Source organism: Neophocaena asiaeorientalis, unplaced genomic scaffold (genome assembly GCF_003031525.2).
Source record: "Neophocaena asiaeorientalis asiaeorientalis breed wild unplaced genomic scaffold, Neophocaena_asiaeorientalis_V1.1 scaffold150, whole genome shotgun sequence".
Classification (NCBI taxonomy): Eukaryota; Metazoa; Chordata; class Mammalia; order Artiodactyla; family Phocoenidae; genus Neophocaena; species Neophocaena asiaeorientalis.
In genome coordinates, this window is record NW_020176571.1 from 339,241 (window position 1) to 361,815 (window position 22,575).

The following is a 22,575-nucleotide window of genomic DNA, read 5'->3' on the forward strand; positions in this document are numbered from 1 at the left end:
GGCTTCTCTTGTTGCAGAGCACAGGCTCTAGGCACGCGGGCTTCAGTAGTTGTGGCATGCGGGCTCTAGAACGCAGGCTCAGTAGTTGTGGTGCACGGGCTTAGCTGCTACGCGGCATGTGGGATCTTACCGGACTAGGGCTCGAACCCGTATTCCCTGCACTGGCAGGCGGATTCTTAACCACTGCGCCACCAGTGAAGTCCCTATTACATAGGTTTTATTCACTGTAAAATTGGTGCCACAGTTATTTAAGAAAAATTGGAAAGTACAAAAAAGTAGAAAATCCTGCGATTTTATCATTTCACTGTAACCAGCCCATGGTTTCTGGTTATATTTCTTTCCGGTCTTTTTTCTTCTTTTTAAAATTCGGTTTCTATTCCTGAGTTCGCGTGTAGCGACTGCCCTGGTCCCTGGAGGCCTCTGTTCCTGCTTCTCCGCGCGCGGCCTCCAGGGACCTGGCGAGGGGCGGGGCCTGGAGGTGGGCCTGGGGCGGAGCCTTGTCGGGGTGCGGCCGGGAAGGGGCGGGGCCGCAGCAAGGTTGAGGAAATGATGGGGTGGGGGCGTGGCCGGGGCGGGGCGGCCGTGGCCGGCAGTGAGGGGGCGGAGCCTTGTCGGGGCGGGGCGGGAGCTACAGGAAGTGGGCTTGCGGCGGCTGCGCGCTCCGCCCCCGGAATGTCGGCTTTTTCCCGCCCGAGGCCTGTGCGCAGCCGTCTCGCCGCCCGCCGCCGCCGTGGGAGGTGAGTACCGCCCGGCGTCCCCAGTCCCAGTGCCCTCCGCCCCTGGGTCGTCCCCTCCCTGCCCCCGCGCGCTCCGTCCCGCTGCTCCCTCCGCGTGAGGCAGACGCGGGTGCGGGCCCTGGCGCCACCCCGGCTCGCGCTGCCCTGAACACGCTGCGGGCGGCGGAAGTGGGCTGTTGAGTGATTTAGTGACCGGAAACCCCGAGAGTTCCGAGACCCTCAGCCAGCAGGCCGGGCGCGGGGCGTGGGGCGCGTTTCTTTCATCCAGCGAGCGGGACACGCTGCGCTGCCGGGGTGGGATGGCCCTCACGGGGGCGGGGGCGGGGGTGGTCTTCACTGAGGGGGCCTCACCCCTGAGACCCTTTCGGGCGACTCCGCCGCGGCCATGCCCCTCCTGCGGGTCTGTCTGCTGCCCAGGCCTGCGTCGGCGGCCTCAGCAGGGGCACGTGGTTCCCAGTCCCATCCCACCCGTCGGGACGCAGACAGGTCGGGCTGGGGGCTCTCCTGGGCCCGGGTCCCTGCCATCTCCGGGCAAACCCTGAGCCCGCCGGGAGCCACGGGTGACTGTCCCTGGAAGAGGGTCTGTGCTCGAGCTGGGGGAGGGTGGGAGGAGCCCTCCGGCTGCAAGGGTTGAGCTGGCTCTAGGAAGGCACCGCGGGGAAGAGGATGGGGCGGCCCGCGGGGCGGCTTCTGGACCCCTGCCGCGAGGGAGGAGCGCAGTGCACAGGGGCAGCCTTAACGCTGGGGTCCAAGGACGGACTTCTCTGGGCTGGGCCCAGAGAAGGCTCCGCGGGACAGGGTGCTGTGTGGTGGGAATGGCGACGTCGGGACACCGGGATGCAGGCTTTGGAGCAGAGAGCTGCCGGAACAGGGGCTGGGTCCCGTAAGTCTTGTCTGAGGAGGTCAGGCCATCCGAGGTGGACTCTGAGGGGTGGATAGGAGCTTGCCAGCAGTGCGGGAGTGCTGGGGGAGGGTCCCCACTCCCGGGCCTTCGCAGACCCAGGACTGGAGGTCCCACGTACTGCAGATGCGAGCGGCCTGCCCGGAAGCCCCGGCACCCAGGGGCAAGGAGGAGGGGGACCGGCCTGGCGCTGCGGCCGCCTGCCTGTGGCGGGGGAGGGGTGGGGCCTGTGCTCCGATGGAGGAGCGCGCGTCGTGCGCCGGTGCCCGGGACGCCGCGTCTGGACTGTCGGCCCTGAGAAGCCTCGCTCCAGAGCTGTGGCAGGTGCTTCTGTGGCTGCGCCTCTGGTGGCCGGATGTCACGTGGGGGCCGTGGAGGGAGTGGAGGCCCGGAGTGCCCACCACCCCGCTGGGCCTCCCTTACACGGGATCTGACAGCAGCTCCTGGGCCCCTGGGGGTCACGCGTGTGCTCGCCCGAAGCACCCGCGGAGCTCACTGGGCGGGACACGCGGGCAGAGCTTTGTGTCTGGACGGATGCTGATCCGAGACAAGACGCTTGAGTGTCCTGCCGCCCCAGAGCCCCGGCTCTCCCTGTGGGGCTGCGCTGCCTGGGTTCCCGGCCGCCGCCCCATGTCCCAGCCCTGCTCCCCTGCACCTGTTAGACCCGGGGTGGTAGTGGGTAGGGCCTGGCCTTTCCGCAGACCCCGCCCTGCGGGCAGTCTTGGGGGCTGGGGGAAGCGTGGGGCGGTGCCATGGACCCTCTCTGGACCTTTTCCCCAGTGCCCGACCCGGTCCTTTCCCTCCTTCCTCTCCCTCCCTCCCTCCTCTTCCTGCCTGTGATGGGCTGAATGGGGAAGTTTCCAGTGAACAGCAGACGTGATCATCTAGGTGAACCACAGAGCAACCACTTCTGCTGCAGATTGAGTTCTCGGTTGGCTTTTGTGTATTTGTCCAGGGTTCTAGAAGCCACCACTGGGACAATGAGGAAGTGGCTCGTTTGCAGTTATCGCCTTCCCTCAGTGTCCTGTCATCGCGGGCGGGGAGGAAAGAGTTCCCTCCGGGTCACAGCGCAGGGTGGAGAGGGGCTGGTGGTCACCTTCAGGCACAGGAGTGCCGTGGGTCCCGGGGACCTTCTGCCGCGGTGGAAGGGTGTGGCGGCCGGGAGCGGGGCTACCACGCGTGGCGGAGGGCTCTTCCGGGGCCAGGGGTCCGGGTCACCAGGAGGGCCGTGGGACATCCCTTTTCTTCTCCCTGGCTCCAAGGCAAGGGAGGTTGTTGGGACAGAGGCCCACCTCGACGCTCTGGAGCAGCCCCCGGCACACCGGCCCCTGCGGGCCGTCTTGCTGCACCCTGTGTGCACACACCTCTCGGCCAGGGCCTGCGCAGGTTGGGGAGCGGTGGACGAGGACACTGGGACTCGGAGGCTTTTTGCACTGGGGGGTGGGTTTCACTTCTGGGGCTTGTGTGACGGGGTGGCTCCCCCTCTTTATTCCACCCTCCCTTGGGCTGCTTTTTTTTTAAAACCTGTTTATTGAGATATTTCACGTACCATAAAATCTGCCCATTTAAAGTGGTTTCCAGTTTACTCTCAGAGCTGTGCAGCCATCACCACAATCTAATTTTAGAGCATCTCAGCAGCCCGCAGAGAAACCACGTACATTATCAATCACCCCCAGTCCCCTTATCCCCACAGCCCCAGGTGACCCTTGTCTACTTCTTTCTCTGTGGAGTTGCCTGTTCTGGACATTTCATATAAATGGAATCATACAGTCTGTGGTTTTCTGTGACTAGAGTTTTTTCACTCAGCATAATGTTTCAGAGTTCATCCATGGTGTAGCCTGTATCAGAATTTCATTCCCTTTTATGGCCAAATAATACTCCATTTTATGGATCTACTACATTTTCCTTATCCATTCACCAGTTGATAGACATTCGGCTTTTTGCTACCTCGAATAATGTCACGATGAACATTCGTGTACAAGTTTCTGTGTGGACGTGTGTTTTCATTTCTCTTGTATATATGCATGCCTAGGAGTGGAATTGCTGGGTCTTGTGATACCTCTGTTTAGCATTCTGAGGAGCTGCAGAACTGTTTTCCAAAGTGGCTGCGCTGGGGCTTCCCTGGTGGCACAGTGGTTGAGAGTCCGCCTGCCAATGCAGGGGACATGGGTTCGTGCCCTGGTCTGGGAAGATCCCATATGCCGCGGAGCGGCTGGGCCCATGAGCCATGGCCACTGAGCCTGCGCATCCAGAGCCTGTGCTCTGCAACGGGAGAGGCCACAACAGCGAGAGGCCCACGTACCACAAAAAAAAAAACAGAAAACAAAAAACAAAGTGGCTGCGCTATCTTACATTCCCACCTGCACGGTATGAGGCTCCCGGCTTCTCCACATCCTCGCTACCACTTGCTATTATCCTTTTGGTTCTAGCCGTCCTCGTGGGTGTGAAGGGGTATCTCACTGTGGGTTTTTTTCCTTTCTTTTTTTGGGGGCTGTGCCGCACACGTGGCTTGTGGGCAGCTTAGTTCCCCAACCAGGGATTGAACCTGAGCCCTCAGCAGTGAGAGTGCAGAGTCCTAACCACTGGACCGACCGCCAGGGAATTCCCCTCTCATTTTGGTTTTGATTAGCATTTCCGTAGTGGTTAATGATGTTGAGCGTCTTTTCATATGCCTGTTGACCATTTGTATATCTTTGGATCCTATTAAAATCTTTTGCCCAATTTTTTTTTTTTTTTTTTTATAAATTTATTTATTTATTTTTGGCTGTGTTGGGTCTTCGTTTCTGTGCGAGGGCTTTCTCTAGTTGCGGCGAGCGGGGACCACTCTTCATCGCGGTGCGCGGGCCTCTCGCTGTCGCGACCTTCTGTTGTTGAGGAGCACAGGCTCCAGACGCGCAGGCTCAGTAGCTGTGGCTCTCGGGCTTAGTTGCTCCGTGGCATGTGGGATCTTCCCAGACCAGGGCTCGAACCCATGTCCCCTGCATTGGCAGGCAGATTCTCAACCACTGCGCCACCAGGGAAGCCCCTTTTGCCCAATTTTTAACTGGGTTGTCTTTTTATTGTTGTTAACAAGAATTCTTTGTATATTCTGGGTACACGTCCCTTGTCTGGTAAATGATTCGCAAGCATTTTTTCCCGTTCTGTGCGTTGTGTTTTCACTGATCGTTTCCTTTGAAGCACAAAGGTTTTTAATTTTCAAGAAGTCCAGTTTATCTTTTTCTTTCTTGTATAACTTGTTCTTTTGGTGTCATATCTAAGAAATCACTGCCTCTCCCCAGGTCATAAAGTTTTATTCCTTTGTTCTCTTCTAAGAGTTTTTTTTTTGAATGGTTTTAGCTCTTATATTTAGGCCTATGACATGTTTTGAGTTAGTTTTTGTATATGATATGAGGTAGGGGCCCAAATTCATGCTTTCGCCCCTGTGATACCAGCTGTCCCAGCACCGCTTGCTGAAAAGCCTGTTCTTTACCCTGTCTTGGCCCCTTTGTCAGAGGTCGATGAACCATAAATATTAGGGTTTATTTACAGACTGTCATTTCTGGTCCATTGATCTGTGAGGTTATCCTTTGCCAGTACCACATTGTCTCAGTTACTGTAGCTCAGTCATAAGTTGTGAAGTTGGGGAGCGTGAGTCCCGCCAGTTTTGTTCTTTTTGACTTTGGCTATTCTGTGCCCCTTGCATTTCCTCATGAAACAGGAGCCATTTGTCACTTTCTGCGGAAAAGCCAGCTGGGAGCCTGAGGGTAATTGTGTTGAGTCCCTGGGCGTCTGGGGGGGGCTCCCACTGGCGGAATGGAATACATCTTCCAGTCCATGGACAGGAACGATTCCATTTATTTAGGTCTTTACTTCCCTTCCACGATGTTCGTAGTTCTCGCTGTACGAGTCTCACGCACCTTCTGCAGTGTATCCCGAAGTGTCTCGCTCCTCTTGATGCTGCGCTGTTTCTGTTTCATATTTGGGTTGTTTATTGCGGGCATGTAGAAGTACAACAGATCTTGCAGAGATTGTGTCCTGCAGCGCTGGTGAACTCATTTATTACTGCCAGGGGTGTTTTAGTGGATTCCTTGGGCTTTCCCATATGTAAGGTCATGTCCTATCAGTATCTTAAAGTCTCTCAGTTGCTCCCAGTGTGTGCAGCCAGGATTGAAAGCCAGTGGTTCCCGGGCCTGTGGGATGGAGGGAGGGCTGAGGAGCAGAGCAATCACTGGGGTTTCTGAGGATGTGCCCAGCGTCTGGGGAGGCCTGAGGGATGGAGAGCTCGGTGCAGAGGAGCCAGAGAGACAGACCAGCGTCCACACTCCAGCTTCTGTCCTGGCGAATCCAGGTGGCAAGGGGCTGGAAGTGAGGCCACACTGTGTTCTGGGTGAGTGGCAGCTCCCACCCCGCCACGAATCGTCAGAAGGGGCCCACGTGGACACTGGCCTGGGCCTCCTGTGGCTCTGCGTTGACCCTGTTCACCGGCTTCGGGGGAAGGACTGTCTACGTGACCTCAGCAGACCTGGCGGGCACCTTAGAAATCCACGTTATCTAGAAACTGGTTGTATCATCTATCTTACTGGTTCCCTTATTAATTAATGAGCTAATAATTAAAATCTTGGACATGTGTTCATTTTATTGTTTTGTATTTGTATGAAAGTCATGGTTTCTCCCTTTTCTTTGGCTGGCAGTTTTGGAGCCGTCCCTGGAAGCGTGCCGGTGGGTCTCAGCTCCCAGAGGCCACGTCTCAGGGCCAGTGGAATGGCTCCCTCTGTCCTGTGTTTGGCTGCGTTTTCACATGCGCACCAGTTACTCCTTTGGTGCCTTTGCTGACTGTGGTCCTTGTGGGCAGGTGTCAGAGGTCTACTCTGTGTTGAGCGGGAGAGGACAGAGAATCTGGGTGGTCAGACGGTGGTTTGCGTCCTTGGTCTCTTTTGAGCTCAGTTCAGAATTTTTATTTTATTTATTTATTTTTTTACATCTTTATTGGAGTATAATTGCTTTACAATGGTGTGTTAGTTTCTGCTTCATAACAAAGTGAATCAGTTATACATATGTTCCCATATCTCTTCCCTCTTGCGTCTCCCTCCCTCCCACCCTCCCTATTTTGTGCCACCACGGAGAACCACTCCTTGACATCCGGACCCGTGAGCCTTGGTGTTTCTGTGTTTACTCTTGACCTGGCCCTGAAGTTGTGGGACCGATGCCGTGTGCCCTGTGGGTCTGTAATTCAGCAAGGCCTTGGCCTCTTGGTGTGTAAATGTGTAAAACGTTTTCTCATCATTAGGCAGTTAGGTTGTGAAGTGTCTCAGATTGGAGGAACTCTGTTCTCATTGGCTTGTGGACCTAAATAAATGCTTATATAAATATTTCTAAAATTTCCAGAAAATCTGGAAATCTCGTTTCTAATAATTTAAACGCATTAGACTTTAAAAAAATTTAAAATACACAGAAAGAAGCTCAAATTTTATTTATTTATTTTTGGCTGCGTTGGGTCTTCGTTGCTGTGCGCGGACTTTCTCTAGTTGCGGTGAGAGGGGGCTACTCTTCGTATGGTGCGCGGGCTTCTCGTTGCGGTGGCTTCTCTTGTTGCGGAGCGCGAGCTTCAGTAGTTGTGGCACGCGGGCTCAGTAGTCGTGGCTCACGGGCTCTAGAGCGCAGGCTCAGTAGTTGTGGCGCACAGGCTTAGTTGGTCCGTGGCATGTGGGATCTTCCCATACCAGGGCTTGAACCCGTGTCCCCTGCATTGGCAGGTGGATTCTTAACCACTGTGCCACCAGGGAAGTCCAAACTCGAAACGTTTTAAGAATACAGGTTTACAAACAGACTCACAGGTACAGAGAACAAACCAGTAGCTACCAGTGGGAGAGGGAAGGGGGAGGGGCAAGACAGGGAGGGGATTAAGAGGTACAAACTACTATGTATAAAATAAATAAGCTACAAGGATAATATTGTACAGCACAGGGAATACAGCCAATATTTTATAATAACCATAAATGGAGGATAACCTTTAAAAATTGTGAACCACTATGTTGTACACCTGAAACCTATACATCAGCTGTATCACAAAAAAGAATGCAGGTTCACATAATTAAGACAAATCTTTGGCAAATGAGGATAAATTAATAATTTGGGGTTTTAAAAAGCTGTGTCTTTTCTCTGATTTATCAGTATTATACTTAACATTGATTACATGTAATAATCAATATATCAATATAACGTTGATACATTTTATTGTAATTGGTTTCCCCCCGAACTTCTACAGGTTTACTTATCAAATCAGCTAATACTACTCTTACGTGATGTTTAAAGTTAAGAGAAATGTAAATTTGTTTTCAACTAAGTTGAATAGAATTCTGACATTGTTTTTACTTTAACAGTATTCCAGGGTACAGCTTGGACGCACATTAAGTTGAGTTAAAGATGGCAATCACTGTCTACCTAGGTAATTTCTAAGTAAGACAGGATACCGAAGCATTGGGTACCAGGCGTAAGTTCAAGTGTTTTCAGTGTCCTCAGCAGAGGCTTCATCTCTGGCTGGTGTCGCTCAGCGTGTCTGCACTGTGGGGATGCCCAGGGCACGTGTGCTGCTGGAGATAGCGTCTGAGTTGTGTGACTCCCGGGCATCTGGCTTTCTGTGAAGGAAGGTCAGTCACTTGTGTTGAGTCTTAATTAAAATGGACGACAGAGAAAAACTGTTGTATATGTGCTTTTATTTTCAAGGAAAGGGGGTCTTCACACCCCCCCTCAAACTTTTTGGTCTCTCTTTTACACATAAAAATTACTGAGGACCCTGAAAAGCTTTTGATTAAGTGGTTTTTATCTATTTTCTGTGTGAGAAAGTAAGACTGGAGAAAATTTTCAAATATTGTTGATTTGTTTGAAAATATCAATGCCTGTTGCTTAACGAATATTTTTTAAAAATACTGTATTTTACAAAACAATGTTTTTAGTGAGAACATTGTTTCATGTTTTTGTAAATCTCTTAAATGTCTGAGTCTGAGAAGAAGCTATGAAATCTCACAGTTTTAGTAAAGTTTGCTTGTTTTGATGGTCTTGCCTCCTTTACTGTCAAAACGAGGTTTTTTTGTTTTGTTTTGTTTTTAATTGTTTATTTTTGGCCCCACCGCGGAGCTTGTGGAACCTTAGTTCCCCGACCAGGGATCAAACCCACACCCCCTGCAGTGGAAGCACAGTGTCCTAACCACTGGAGCTCCAGGGAAGTCCCCAAAACAATAATTTTTGATGCTTTATGTTTTAAGGGGAAAAACAGCCCCACAAAGAACAAAGGTTGATCACTTATGAGGAGCTTAAGGTTTTCTTAGTTTCGTTCATTGATAACCATGTCCTGTTTCTCAGGCATCCGTGACCCCATCTTAAGTGCCCAAGTGGACTCTGACAGAGCTTCCAAAGGTTGGACCCTGAATTTAGAAAAAAAAATGTTTTCAGGATATCTTTTACACCTAAAACTATTATTGAGACTTCCCAGAGTGCCCCTGGAGAATCCCACAGGCCGTTTACCTTATACTTATAAAGAGAGCGATTATACAATTAAATTAATCAGACTTGGCTGAAGTGTTACTGTGTGAGGCTGCTTTGGTTATGTTTACGGGAAACCGTTACTCATTTAAATGTTTCTGAAGCTGCGTGCTATATGGGGACGCCTTTATTCTCAGGGGAAACACTGATCACGGTCTTTTTTTTTTTTTTTGCGGTACGCGGGCCTCTCACTGTTGTGTCCTCTCCTGTTGCAGAGCACAGGCTCCGGACGTGCAGGCTCAGCGGCCAAGGCTCACGGGCCCAGCCGCTCTGCAGCATGTGGGATCTTCCCGGACCGGGGCACGAACCCGTGTCCCCTGCATCGGCAGGTGGACTCTCAACCACTGCGCCACCAGGGAAGCCCTGATCATGTTTTTTAACGTACTGTACCCCAAAGGAGAATCTGACCCCTTCCGTTCTGATGTTGTCAGTTAGAGAAACACATGAATCACCCCCGGCAGCCTGTGCCCTCTGGGGATGAGTTGGGGCTTTGCGTGTGTGTCCTCATCAAAGAAGGACGGAATCAGAGACTTGTGGAAAGGACTGGTACTAGGTACTTTGAACTAGCGAAACTTCACAAACAGGCGTTTGTGTTCTGGTTTCAACAACTTAGAGCTTCGCCCGGGTGCAGGTCAGGGTTTCCAGGCTCTGGGTGCAGACGGCGTGGGCGCGGCTGCTGGGACCCACAGACCGAGGTGGGAAGCTGGTGGTCTGCTCGGAATATTGCTGACATCTCCATTTCTGTTTTCTAGACACACGAAACTTTCTCTTTCTTCAGCTGTCTGTAAGCCATAAAAACCTGGTAGACGGAAATGACAACTAGTTCTTCCTGAGAGAATTCTTGCTAAGTTTCCTCATTTTGTGTGATGGTACCGCTATTTGCATAGGTTCAAAAAGATGACTCTGGGGGGGCGTGTTTTCTTTCAAACTTTATTGTGGTAAAATACATTAAAATTTTACCGTTTTAATCAGTTTAAGTGTACAGCTCAGTGGCGTTAATAGGAATTAATAATTCTCTAGAAAACAGGCACAACTTCTCATGTAAGTGGGGGGCAAGACGGTGTGTGTCCTGCGTCCGGCTTGTTTTGTTCGGTGCCACATCCTCAGGGTTCCTCCACATTGTCGCAGGTGCCAGAATCTCCTTTGTTGTGTGTGTGGTTAAATATACATAAACTTTTCCACTGTAACCACTTCCGAATGTCCCCCGCACTGAGATGCCACCACCCCCGTCCTCTCCAGGACCCTCGCATCTCCCCGCCCCGGGCCAACAGTCCACTTTCCAGCAGAGAAGCAGCTGCCCTTGTGCGTCTGGCTCGTGTCACTCAGCTCAGTGCCCTCAAGCTCTTCCCTGTGCAGCAGGTGCCATAACCTCCTCTCTGAGGCTGAACGAGACTCACCGCGGGATGGACACACTGCGTCCACCCACTCACCCATCGGTGGATGTGGCGTTGTCACCACCTGTGCTGTTGTGAGTGACGCAGCCAGGAGGGTAGGTGTGCACGTACCCGGAAGCAGAGTTACTAGAACAAGCGGCAATTCTGTGTATAAGTTGGTGAGAAACTGCCTGCTGTCCTTTGTTCTTTTTACCAGAATGTAATATAATTGGACACCTTGAGAGCCTTCCTCAGAACGTGCTATTTCTGAATGATGCTTGTGTGATGGACTGTGGCAGGCCGCTTGTCACAGAACTGAGCTGCCTGTAGAGAGTGAAGGCTACAGAGCCCCCAGGAAAGCCAGCCTGGCCCTGGGGTCCCCCCGCCCTCCGTGCAGGCCAGGGAATCTGAGATAAGTGGGGACCCGAGTAAGAGAGGCTGGGACTGAATATATGAGTGGACGATGGCAGAGCAGCCTGCCCGGCCCCTTCCCCCAGCCCCCCCCAGTGACCACCAGCCCGGGAGGTCAAGTCAGAGTGCTCTCTGGGACAGTCTAGGGAGCTAAAAATAACTTCAGGACTCGATTGATACCCGACAGCTTCTCTCCTTTCTGTTTGTGCCTCCAACGTGGGGCGACACAGAGGACGCCATCGCACAGGGAGCCACGGCCAGCGGGCCCCCTGCTTCCCCCGCGGCCTCCTCTGCAAAGCTCCCCACCCACTGCCTGCATTTGAGTCTCTGCCACGTGCAAGTGTCTGGATCCGTGGCCCCTGTTCCCCTGTTCCCCTGGCTGGGCTTCCTTTTCTCCGCACACATTTAGAGGGGCCACAGGTGGAGCCTGTGAACTTGCTTGGCCTGGTGCTCCTGCCCACCCTCGGGGTAGCAGAGTCCAGCCTGAGCTTCCTGGTGAGAATTTCCAGACAGAAGCTGATCTTGTGGCATTAGTCGTGGTTTAATCTGAATTTGAAAAAGAAACCTAGGAGGAATGGCTGGTTAATTAACATTCTTATGAGACCCGCCCTGTTTGTGTCAAAGAATAATCTTTGAGATCATTACCAGTCCGGAGACTGTCAGGAAATCTGTGGAAGACTTTGAAATGGGCAGAAACCCTGGATATCCTGGCCAGCTCACCCTTTCCTTGTCTTTGAGGCATTTTACGCCTCTGTGAGCTGCAGAACCCGGATGCTGATGCAGGTGATTTGTCCCTAGAAATACAGGTGCCCTGCCGTGGGTGCTTGTGTGCTGAGCGGTTTTAACATCTTCGTTTCCCCCATTAATCAGTTACATAAAATCTTTAGTAAGTGTTCATTTCAGAAGGAGGAAAAGGAAATCCGCCTTCTCCAAACCCACTGTCTTTCTGAGGAAAACACTGGGGCCCAGCCATTCTGCAGAGGCACTTTCTCCTGTGCATCCATCCCGTCTGGGTCAGCATCCGTGTTCTGCTCTCATTCTATATCCTTACATTTAGAGGGAGAGCTATAAAGACATATATGCACAGGTGACCTTCGAACAACAAAGGTTTGAACTGCATGGGCCCCCCTTCTGTGGGGATGTTTTCCACTAGTAAATGCCCCACGGGCTGTTGTTGGTTGAATTGGAGAAGGCAGATCGCGGATACAACTATATTCTACGCCCACTGACCCCCGCGTTGTTCAAGGGTCACTTATGTAAAGGCATTAAAACATTTTGTGGAAGTATCTGTTGAGGCGGGAAACGAGCACAGTGGATCAGGGCCGCGGGGACAGTGGGGAGGGCGGGTCTAGGCGGAAGGCAGATTTTATGTGAGTTACCCCTTGATGGCGGCCTCCCGGGTTTTCAGAAGCTCGTTCCTGAGAGGGCGTGGTGGAGGCCGAGGCTGTGACTGTGGACGTGGGTTGGCTTCTGCGGCCTTTCCCCCAGGGGCCTGCTCTGTGGCACATTGTCCTGCAGCTCTGCCTCCTGCCCTAGAGGCCGGTGGAGGCCCTTGGGCCAGCATCCTGCTGCTTCCTGTCTTTCCCTCCACGTTCATCTGCGTCCTTTGCAGCCTGCCCGGCCCCAGGGTGGGCTCATCCGCTCCCGGTGGGTGGCCCGGGTCCTGGGGATGCAGGCCCCCAAGGCCCCCGCCCGCGCTCCCAGGGTGGTGGTGGGGGAAGCCTTGCCCTTTCTCCCTGGAGAGGAGCTGGTTGTTCTCTTTTTACCCCGCCGTGTATTTAGGAACCGTATGGAAGTTCCAAATTTGACAGTTACTGCCCTACAAGGGGCCCTGCACCCACCCTGTGTGTGTCCTCTTCCAGGCTGCCGACCCGCACCCCTGTGAGCTGGAGCCCACGACGCTGCCTGGGCCATGGACTCGAAGGTCAGATGGGCGGTGGTCCTGGGGGTGTGGGCGGCGGAGCCTCGGATCCCAGCTCTCGGGAGCACAGGGCGGAAAACCCCCGTCCCCGCACCGCTTCCGCCCGCTCCCGTGCAGGACAGGCTCAGAGCTCTAGCGTCGCCGGGGTCGCTTGGGCCAGTCCCCTGCCTCAGCAGGATGGGGCTTAAATGGCGCCTTGTGCTTTAAGCGAGTTTAAGAGAGAAAGTCGCGCCTGGCTCAGCAGAAGCTCTTCTTCACCTCCTTCCAGTCTTTGCCAGGCAGTGTGGCATCTTCGGGTGCCCAGCCCGGGGCCCTCCGTGTCCCCACCAGCCCCATGGGGGCGGCCGCGGGCCTGAGGACTTACTAGGTGGTTCACGAGCCTGGCCCGGTTTCTGCATCTCTGAGCAGACAGCGCCTGGGGGCTGGGTGTGCGCTTCTCGAACAACCCTCTGCAGGCCTGGGAGCCGTGTGGTTCCCAGCTTAGCAGCTCAGGAGAAACGTCAGCTACTTGAGCGGAAGAGGTTTCGGGCGCTGCCCAGGTGCCGCTTCTCCTGACTTCAGTGGGAAAGGGCAGACACGCTCCCAGGGCTTTGCTTTCCCCTTTCTTTCCTTCAAGCTGAGAAAACCGAGACAGGCGTGCCCCACAGTCAGGTTCATGGTGAGACATCCAGCAGCTTCCTCTTCCCCTGTCAGAAATTTCACCCTGCTATAGATTTTCTTTTATCCCTTTGATTTTGTTTCCAGGTTTTTTTTTAAATTACAGTAAAATTTACCATTTTAACCTTTTATTGATTGGTTGATTGATTGGCTGTGCTGGGTCTTCGTTGTGGTGCATGGGCTTCTCATTGCAGTGCGCGGGCTTCTCTTGTTGTGGCGCATGGGCTCTAGGCGCGTGGGCTGCAGCACGCGGGCTCAGCAGTTGTGGCTCGTGGGCTCTAGAGCGCAGGCTCAGTAGTTGTGGCGCACGGGCTTAGCTGCTTCACGGCATTTGGGATATTCCCAGACCAGGGCTTGAACCCGTGTCCCCTGCATTGGCAGGCGGATTCTTAACCACCGTGCCACCAAGGAAGTCCCCATTTTAACCTTTTTTAAGTGTCCGGCACAGTGGCATTAAGAGCACTCGCGTCGCTCTGCCACCGCCGCCCCCTTTTCTCTGTGCATTTGATGCTTCAGGGACCACACAGATGAGAGGGATGGAGCAGTGCGTGTCCTCTTGTGTCTGCTGATATCACTGAGCATGATGGCTCGGTTTGGTTTTTGTCTTTTTTTTTTACTGTTTGTATGGCGCTGTTCATCTATACTGTAGCATTCTTTGATTTTTTTGTTTTGTTTTGTTTTGTTATTACTGTTTGTTTGGTGCTGTTTTCTCCAGGTTTGGACAGCAGGATTAGTCTAGTCTATCACACACATTGGACAGCTTTCCATCGTTTTCTCTGCATGGGAACTGATTTTATAGCACAAGTTATTTTTGCCTCCTATACATGAAATCTGTATTATGTCTGGCAAGATTTCCTAAGTCTTGATCATTTCTCTTGACATACTTTTTCCTGTGACCTAAAAGGATAAACAACTATCACATCTTCCCCCTTCTGAGACATCCATTTCAGCTTGTGTCACTCGTCCGTCCTTGGCTTGTCACCAGCCCTGCTTGTTCTTGGTGTTAAATGCTGTTGGTCTTCTGGACCGGCTGCCTGTGTGGGAGTCCAGGCCAGCCTGTTCTTGACATGCTCAGAACGGAGTCTGTCCACACGCTTCCCAGCCGGATGGCACTAAACACTTGGCTCCAGGGCCTGAGCCCTCTAGCACCGGAAGCCCTCCTTCTCGCCCGGCCACTTCTGTTCTTTGTGTTTCAGGGGGAAAGGCAGAGGTCAGTGCATCTGGGTTTGATACCTGACCTGGCGTAGCTGGTGGCAACCGCTGCTGCACACCCAGACTTTGGACCCTGTTTACTAACCTCTTGAAAAAGACGGTCTGGTTTGGTTCCCTGGGGCTGCAGCAGGGAAACCCCACCGGCTGGGTATTTTCCTGAAGTGTCTGGAGGCCACAAGTCTGATATCAGGGTGTTGCAGGGTTGGTTCCTCTGGAGGCTCTGAGGAGTCTGCTCTGGCCTCTCCAGCTCCAGTCTCCGTCTGCACTGGCATCCCGGTGTGTGTCTGTAAGCCTGCCCCTTTCTCTTGTAAAGACATGGGTTAGGGCCCAGATCCAGGATGACCTGGCCTTAACGTGACATCTGCAAAGACCCCATTTCCAAATAAGGTCCTGCTCTCAGGTCCTGGCGGCCAGCACCTGGGCCTGTCTCTGGGGTACACAGTTCAGCCGCAGCCCTGCCTCAGCCCCTCTTCTCTCCTGACCCAGGACGTCTCCTGAGGTAGAGACGAAGCACATACTTGAGTTTCTCAGCTGCCTTGTGCCACTGGCCTCACTGTAAAGATTCAGTAGAGTAGCGCTTTTACATACATTTTCCCCCTTTTAGGAGTAATTCTGGAGAAGTAAAGGCTGAATAGCAATACATAAGCACCTTATTTTATGCATTTCGTTGAAAACAATTTGTCCTCTAAAAACTGTTCTCTCAAAGTTTTCTGATTTTCCTAATCTATTTTTCTAGTATTTTCTAATGAAAAACATTATGGACTTATAAGTAAATTTTACCTGCACCTTCATTTTCTCCCCATGACTTCTCCCAGCCCAGGCCTTGTGTTTTGTGTGTATTGATCTGGGCGGTCTCGGCATCCTAGCCTCTCACGATGCCCTCTCATCCCAGGTCTGGGGGTGACCTGAGCACCCCTGGTCCTGCTCTGCACTTGCCTTCTTGTTGCCACTTGCAGTGGCCCTCCTGGTTCCCCTGTGCTGCTCGTGGGCTTGGCCAGGGGTTTATCTACCTGAGGTCAGCCAGGCCTGCCCAGAGGCAGGTGTTGCCTGTGGTCACTACTGCCCAGGCTGTATTGAAAATCTGCTTTTGCACAACACCCTCCTGGGCCCACAAAGGACGTGATGGAAGAGGATGAGCTTCTAACTGCTGGATGCACTCCCAGTGAGCGTGGGCTCTGGCTGGTAAAAGATAGGCAGGGCCTGGCACAGGCGTGCAGAGCCAGGATGGCACCTAGACACATACGTGCCTGACCGCCCTCCCTGGGGCACACCAGCTGGCCGCTGGCAGATGGGTCACCTTCTGTAGGATTGGAGCTTTTCAGCATCTGTACATGGCCCTGCAGACTGGCCCCTGCCCACTGGCAGGGAGTCCAGGCCCCGGGCCAGGGAGGCCATCGCGGGCCCGGCTGCCCGGCCTGGGGCCATGTTCCCACAGGACTCTCCTCTCAGGTCAGCAATGGCGCCAGCCCCCAGGATGAGCGCACCACAAGCCTGCTGGTGTTCAGCTTCCTCCAGAGCTGCCCGCACTCCCGTTGCCGCCAGGAGCTGGAGATGCTGGGCCACAAGCTGCCCGTGTGTGCGGCCCACGACGACGAGCTGCAGACGGATGGCAACTGGTGCAGCCACTTCCGTGGTGAGGGGGCGACAGAGACAGGTAGGCGCCGGGCCAGCCTCCGCAGCCCAGATGCGGGCTGTGGGGCCTTCGGGCTCAGGTCCACCCTGTGTCCAGCGGAGCAGGCCTCGCCGAGTCCAGTCAGTTGAAACCCACTCGGGCTCCTGAGGATTGTTTGCATTTGTGCAGCGCCCATGCTTTACTCCTGTGTATGTTATGGCCATGACGATCTGCACGGTCACCAGGGCAGCGGGGACCTGGGGCTCTTTTCTTGGGCCGGGCCATCCTCCGTGTGTGGCAGATTCCAGGTGTGCGTCCTGTCCTCCCGGCCTCAGCTTTGGCCACCAGTGCTGCCTCCACGGAGGCCACTGGGAGCCGACGGCTGGGAGCCCCTCTGGAGGTGGGCCGGGCACAGCATATCCTGGAGCTCCCTGAGGAATTCTGTTGGGTTCCTGAACCAGCCTGTGCTTTGGGGGCAGGCTCCCGTGTGTTCCCGACCCTCCCGGGAGGCCTGGGCTGGAGTCTGCCGCCTGGTGGTGGGGGTCACTGACCTCTTGAGGCTGATGTGGCCTCTGGGGCGCCAGCTGTCTCAATTCAGGTAGCCAGCGGCACAGCAGGGGGTCCCCACCAGCCAGGGTTGCCTTAGGCCCCCTTTGGGAAGGGGCAGGAGTAGCTCTGCTCTCAGATCTGCTGCCCCGGTGGCCCCCGTCTGCACCAAGCTCCCCTCAGACCGTGGAGCCTCACTGGACGCACAGGGCAAGGTGGGCGCTCGGGTAGGAAGCGGTGTGTGGTCAGGAGCCTGAGGAAGTGTGGAAACAACGCGCAGAACGGAGGCCTGGCCGCCACTTGTCGGTGGATTTGTTCGCTCTGCTGGACGGGAGGAGGTGGGAGAGCGGGGCCGTCGGGGGCTGTGTGGGAGGCGGGTCAGGACAAGCGCACGGGCCGGGCTGCGAAGGGGACCACGGGGGTGGAGCGTGGCCGGGCTGTTGACCCAGGTCTCGGAGGTCTCTGCAGGCGAGTGGTGACCTGTCCCCAAGCAGAGATGGGCGGGTAGTGGGAGGTTTTGGGGTGAGGAGGGCTCATGTTGGGGTCACACAGACACGTCTCAGTGAGGTCAGGGCTGCAGCCGGGCCCGCGGAACGCCACGGGCGCAGGGCTGTGCAGGCACTGCCGGCAGATTCCACCAACCACAGGTTGGAAATACTTGGGGAAAAAAGTTCCAGAAAGTTCCCCAGAGCAAAACTTGAATTTGCTGTGCGATGGCGTTGTATGAGGTGGAGGTGATCACGTGAGGGACGCCGGCCCCTGGAGTTTGGTGCCCGCAGGGGTCCTGGGCCGGTGCCCACCCAGACCCCGAGGGACGAGTGTGCAGGCAGCTAGGCGAGGTTGTTGGTCGGGGTCCAGACCACAAGGCGTGGCACTTGGACCCTCTGGTTCCCCAGCACGTGTAGACGTTACGTGTACACTACACGGAGGTGTGTTCAGTGTGCAATGGCTCTGTCTTAACAGCGTTCGTGCCTTAATTAAAAGGACTTCTTCATTGCTACATGCTAACCATCCTCTGAGCCTGCAGTGTGTTGAAGCAGTGACGTCACTGGTCACCATACAAACATATACTAATGAAAAAGTTTGAAATATTGCGAGAATTACCAAAATGTGACGCAGGGACACAGAGTGAGCAAATACTGTTGGAAAAACAATGCCAACAACTCTCTCAATGCGGGGCTGGCTGCCACATGCCTTCCACCTGTGTGATGGGCGGAGAGGGGCTGGAGGTGGGGCGAGTACGCTTTCTGTGCTGTGGGGAGCAGCAGCAAGGGGGCTGGTCACTCAGTGCCCTGGGTCCCCAGCTGCGTACCTGGGAGTCAGCCCACAGCTGGGAACCCCAGAGCCCATGGAAGATTCTGTTCTGGGGGAGGGGCTCAGATGGCGTCCAGGAAGGAAGAGCGTGGCATCTGGGGAGGGGTGGGGGGGAGGCAGAGTCCAGGACGAGAGGCTGCGGAGCCTCTGTCCTGACCGCTTCCTCTGCCGACAGCCGTCGCATGCTGGGCTTCGAGCCCAGGTGTGGCTACCCCGGCATCACAGGTCCTTCTCCTGCCCGGCCCCTGCGCCTGGTCCCGTGTTCGCACCGTCCTCACTGGGCTGTGGATGCAGGACCCACCCCCTTCCTGGAGCAGGAGCGGGGTGTGAGCGGGGCATCATCTGACCCCACCCCCACCCCTTTCTGCACGTTAGACTCTGACACTCAGGAGGAAGTGGTCCGGGACATCGCCAGGCAGCTCGCCCAGATTGGGGACAGGATGGAGTGCAGCATCTGTCCGGGGCTGGTGGCTGGCCTGGCCGCACAGTTCAGTAACACGAGCCTGTCGGAGGAGGTGAGTGAGAAAACCCACGGGGCTCGTCCTCTGCCTCCTGGCAGACAGACCAGCGTCCAGGGAGGTGGCTCAGCTCGTGACTGCTGGAGAGAGAGTCAGCCTGGTGAACTGTCTCGGAAAAGTCACTTGACAGCTGAAAACCTGAATCTGAAGTCAGACTCAAGTTTGGGGACAGAGCCCCCCAGAGATTAGCGAGACGGATGTGACTCCTCCTGAAACATGTTCCACTCCTCTGACCGCTGCGGTGGCGGGGCCCCGTGACCGAGAAACGCCCGCGGGCTGGGCCCGGCGGGTCGGGCCTCCTGCCTCTGGGAAGGCCCATCTGTCAGGGAGCCTCGCTCTGAGCTTCACTGGCCGGCATGGATCAGACACAGGCGGATTGTGCCGTTCTTGCTGCCACGTGTTGGCGTGTGGAAGGTCCGTTCCGGTCTGCTGGTGCACGAGGCCTCTCCTGGCAGGAGGCCCCCATCCCCCTCCCCGCTCCCATGTACCAGGCTGGACCCCTAGGCGGTGACTCACCTTGATCTCAGGTGCCTCCAAGCAGGAGACGAGGACCCACCGCGGGTGTGGGGGGGTGCCTCGCCTGCCCCCCGCTTTGCCGCCTCAGCTGTTTACAGCACTTCCCTCCTCCCCGCAGGAGGCCTGGTAACCGCGCCTCTGCTTCCACCTGTGCAGGACAGGAGGCGGTGCCTGGCGGCCGCGCTGCAACAGCTCACACGGCTGTACCCTGCGGATGTGGACCGCGAGAAGACCCTGCTCCTGCTGACCCTGCTCGTGGCCAAAAAGGTGGCTGACCACTCGCCAGCCGTGCTCCAGGATGTCTTTCACACCACAGTGACCTTCATCAACCAGAACCTTCTCGCCTACGTGAGGAACTTAGTCCAAAACGTAAGAGCCAGTGGTGGCAGCTCCTGGGCTCTTAACCCCCGCTTGGCGTCCGCCTCTCCCCACCCCGGCCCCCTCTGAGCTCTGGGACCCTCGCTGCAGGGCTGCCTGCTGGGGACAGACCCCAGGGAAGGTGGTCACGGCCCTTCCTGCTCAGGAGGAAAGGCTTGGTTCTGCGTCCGGGAGTCCGGTTGTTTCTGAGAGGAGCTGCCGTCACAGGGCAGCGGAGGCCGACTGTGCACCCTTCACAGGCTTGTAAGAGCTGCTGGGGGGCGAGCAGGAGAGGGGGCCAGAGGGGCCCACGCTGGGCTTCCCCAGTCTGCTGTCAGCCTCACCTTGTCACAAAAATGAGTAAAATTTAAATTAAAACATGCTTACCAAGGAGGGGGAGCGGTCAAAAGGGGGTAAAAACTGTACACATCTGTCCTCCACCCAGGATATTAGAAAGTCTGGTGCTTCCGTTTCATAGACCACCTGGAAGGGAAAGTGGATGTATCTTATCTATACATTTTGGGGGTTTATGTGTCGGGAGCATTGCTCAGGTGTCTGACCCTCTTAATGTGTAGTCGATGAGCCTTAAAAGCATTCTCTCTGCGTGGCCTTCGGTTATACGGGCTTTTAAAAGTAAAAACCGGAGGGAGAACACAAACCCAAACTCGTTGCGAAACCAAGCTGAGCTGTTGTTGGAAGGAGATAAGCCTCTGTTAACAGCTTCCAGACACTGTGGGACTGAAACAGAACCTTGGTCCAGTCCTCTCACCCACTGAGATGCCTCTTGGCACCATAAGTAAGTGACTTGGTGAAAGCTGTGTTTGTTTGCAAAGCCCCAGCTGCACTTCTGCTGACTGTGGCCCTAGAGGCTCAGGTCTAGGGTCCTGGCTCAAGAGGGAGGCTGGCTAATCCCGGCTGTTGTCCTTTCTTGCCCCAGGAGATGGACTGAAGGGACGACTCAACAAAAGTGCGACTGGTTACAACTTGAGATGGTGACAGCAGTGCAGCTGTCTCCACAGAGATGGAGCCTCGGCCACTCAAACATGCTCAGAGAAGACAGGCACGAGATGGCAGCTGTGTATCTCTCACCATTTTAAAGCCAGGGGCCATTTAGGAATTTCTTCATGTACGTGTGTGAATGTTTCACATCATCTACATCCATCCACACATTGTGCCTTTACCTAATGTCTGCTGGAAAGGTCCCCCCCCGAAAATCAGATCTAGAAGCGGATCGTGAGTTCCCTGGTGGTCCAGTGGTTAGGACTCCTCTGCGCTTCCACTGCAGGGACCAGGTCTGATCCCTGGTCGGGGAACTAAGATCCCACAAGCTGCAGCCAAAAAAGAAAAAAAGAACAACAAAATGAAAGCAGGTTGACAAATAAAAGGCAGAAGAAAAAGAACACACAATGTTTTTTTGTTTTTTAAAAAAACCCACTTGGGACTTTCCTGGCAGTCCAGTGGTTAAGACTCCGTGCTTCCACTGCAGGGGTGCAGGTTTGATCCCTGGTCAGAAAACCAAGATCCTGCATACCGTGCAGTGCAGCAAAAAAAAAAAAGCGCACCCTTGGTGGTGGTGGTGTTACCACAGGCAGTGCCAAGTGTGAGGGGACCAGGGATTGGAGAGGGAATGTATGGGCCTCTTACAAGTGATAAATTCCCCTCAAAACAGGGACACCTTCATAGTAAGGAAGTGCAGTCTTTTTTTTTTTTTTTTAGGTTTCATAGAGAGGTTTAATGCTGTGTGTGTTCACATACCAAAGCTAATTCCACCAACACAGGAAATCTCTCACCGTGTATTTCCTCGAGGTTCATCCCAAGAGCCCGGGCCATTCCAGATGCAGATGGAAGAAGGCAGCACCACCAGATACCGGAGGGGTCCAAGGGGATGGGTTTAATTAATCGTCTTCCTTGAACTTGCCGTTGATGTAGGGCACCCGGTCCAGAATCAGTCAGTGGCCCATACCAGCCCCACGGCGCCCCGCTGGCCCACTGTGGGTGACCGGTTTCTGGCCAGCAGCATCGTGGCTCCGTCCCGGCTCAGGGTGACCCTGGCCCCGCTGGCTCAGGCGCACTCGGTCTTCCTGTTTAGAAACCAAGCAGCACAAGAGGTTCTGGACTCGAACGTTTAACAGGAAAATCAGACTTTTGTGTGTTTGACTTTTTCACTGTGAATTCCTTTTACTTGAGTCAGGAACCACAGGCATTTAAAAGACGTGGAGGTAATTTCAAGGCCTATGTCAACCAGTTTCCAAAATCATGTAACTAAACGCACCCTTTTCTCTTTCCAAGAAGTCAAGGTTTTGATAAAAATTTTAAGCTACTGGAGAAGCTACTGCATCTGTCCTGTGGGGCATGTCTGTGAAGAGTCTTACACTTTCATCGTCAGCCGTGCCCCCAGCTCATCTGCACCTATGAAGCTGCTTATGGAGAGAAAAGGTCTCTAGGCATATAAGGTGAAAGAGCGGTTAGACAGCATTTGTGGTGGCTCCCTTTTCTAGACACACAGTCGGTATACAAGTAATAACAGGGACTTCCCTGGTGGTCCAGTGGTTAAGAATCTGCCTTCCAGTGCAGGGGATGCAGGTTCGATCCCTGGTCGGGGAACTAAGATCCCACATGTCACGGGGCAACTAAGACCCGATGCAGCCAAAAATAAAGTTAAACAAAACAAAACACTATAGTCCAATAAAATTTGAAAAAAAAAGAATACAATAACAAAACGCAATCACTTAGCACCAGAGTAAACCAGAGTACTTACTGTTAGAAGCAACACAGCCCGGTCTGTTCCGAGCGCTGAGTGTTTACTAGGGTTGGTCTGTGTCCAAGTTCAATGGTGGGTAGGGTCCAGGTCTCACATCACCAGTAACAGAAACGCCTTGTTACCGTGACCATGATGCTCTGGGGAAGGACAACTCGGACACGAGTAATTAAGTCCTGATAAATACGTTCTCACTGAAACCACTTCCCTGTGCCCTGAGGTGA

The 22,575-nt window shown here is 54.3% G+C and overlaps 1 protein-coding gene across 6 annotated transcripts; it reads left to right on the forward strand.

The window, feature by feature from the left end:
* Positions 1 to 620: 620 nt before the first annotated feature.
* BID (BH3 interacting domain death agonist) lies at positions 621 to 20,954 on the forward strand. 6 transcript variants are annotated; one of them, XR_003001578.1, is made up of 7 exons: positions 1,398 to 1,620; positions 10,516 to 10,645; positions 12,803 to 12,864; positions 16,180 to 16,384; positions 18,578 to 18,717; positions 19,393 to 19,605; positions 20,531 to 20,954. XR_003001578.1 is itself a non-coding variant. In XM_024733418.1 (6 exons), exons 2-6 carry the CDS (start codon positions 12,853 to 12,855, stop codon positions 20,540 to 20,542), a joined length of 582 nt encoding a protein of 193 aa, XP_024589186.1. In that variant the 5' UTR covers positions 621 to 737; positions 12,803 to 12,852; the 3' UTR covers positions 20,543 to 20,954. The 6 variants fall into 6 exon arrangements, 3 of the variants coding, with proteins under 3 accessions (XP_024589186.1, XP_024589187.1, XP_024589185.1); XM_024733418.1 differs by lacking the exons at positions 1,398 to 1,620; positions 10,516 to 10,645 and adding an exon at positions 621 to 737; XM_024733419.1 differs by lacking the exon at positions 1,398 to 1,620 and having other exon boundaries at positions 10,625 to 10,645.
* Positions 20,955 to 22,575: the final 1,621 nt, after the last annotated feature.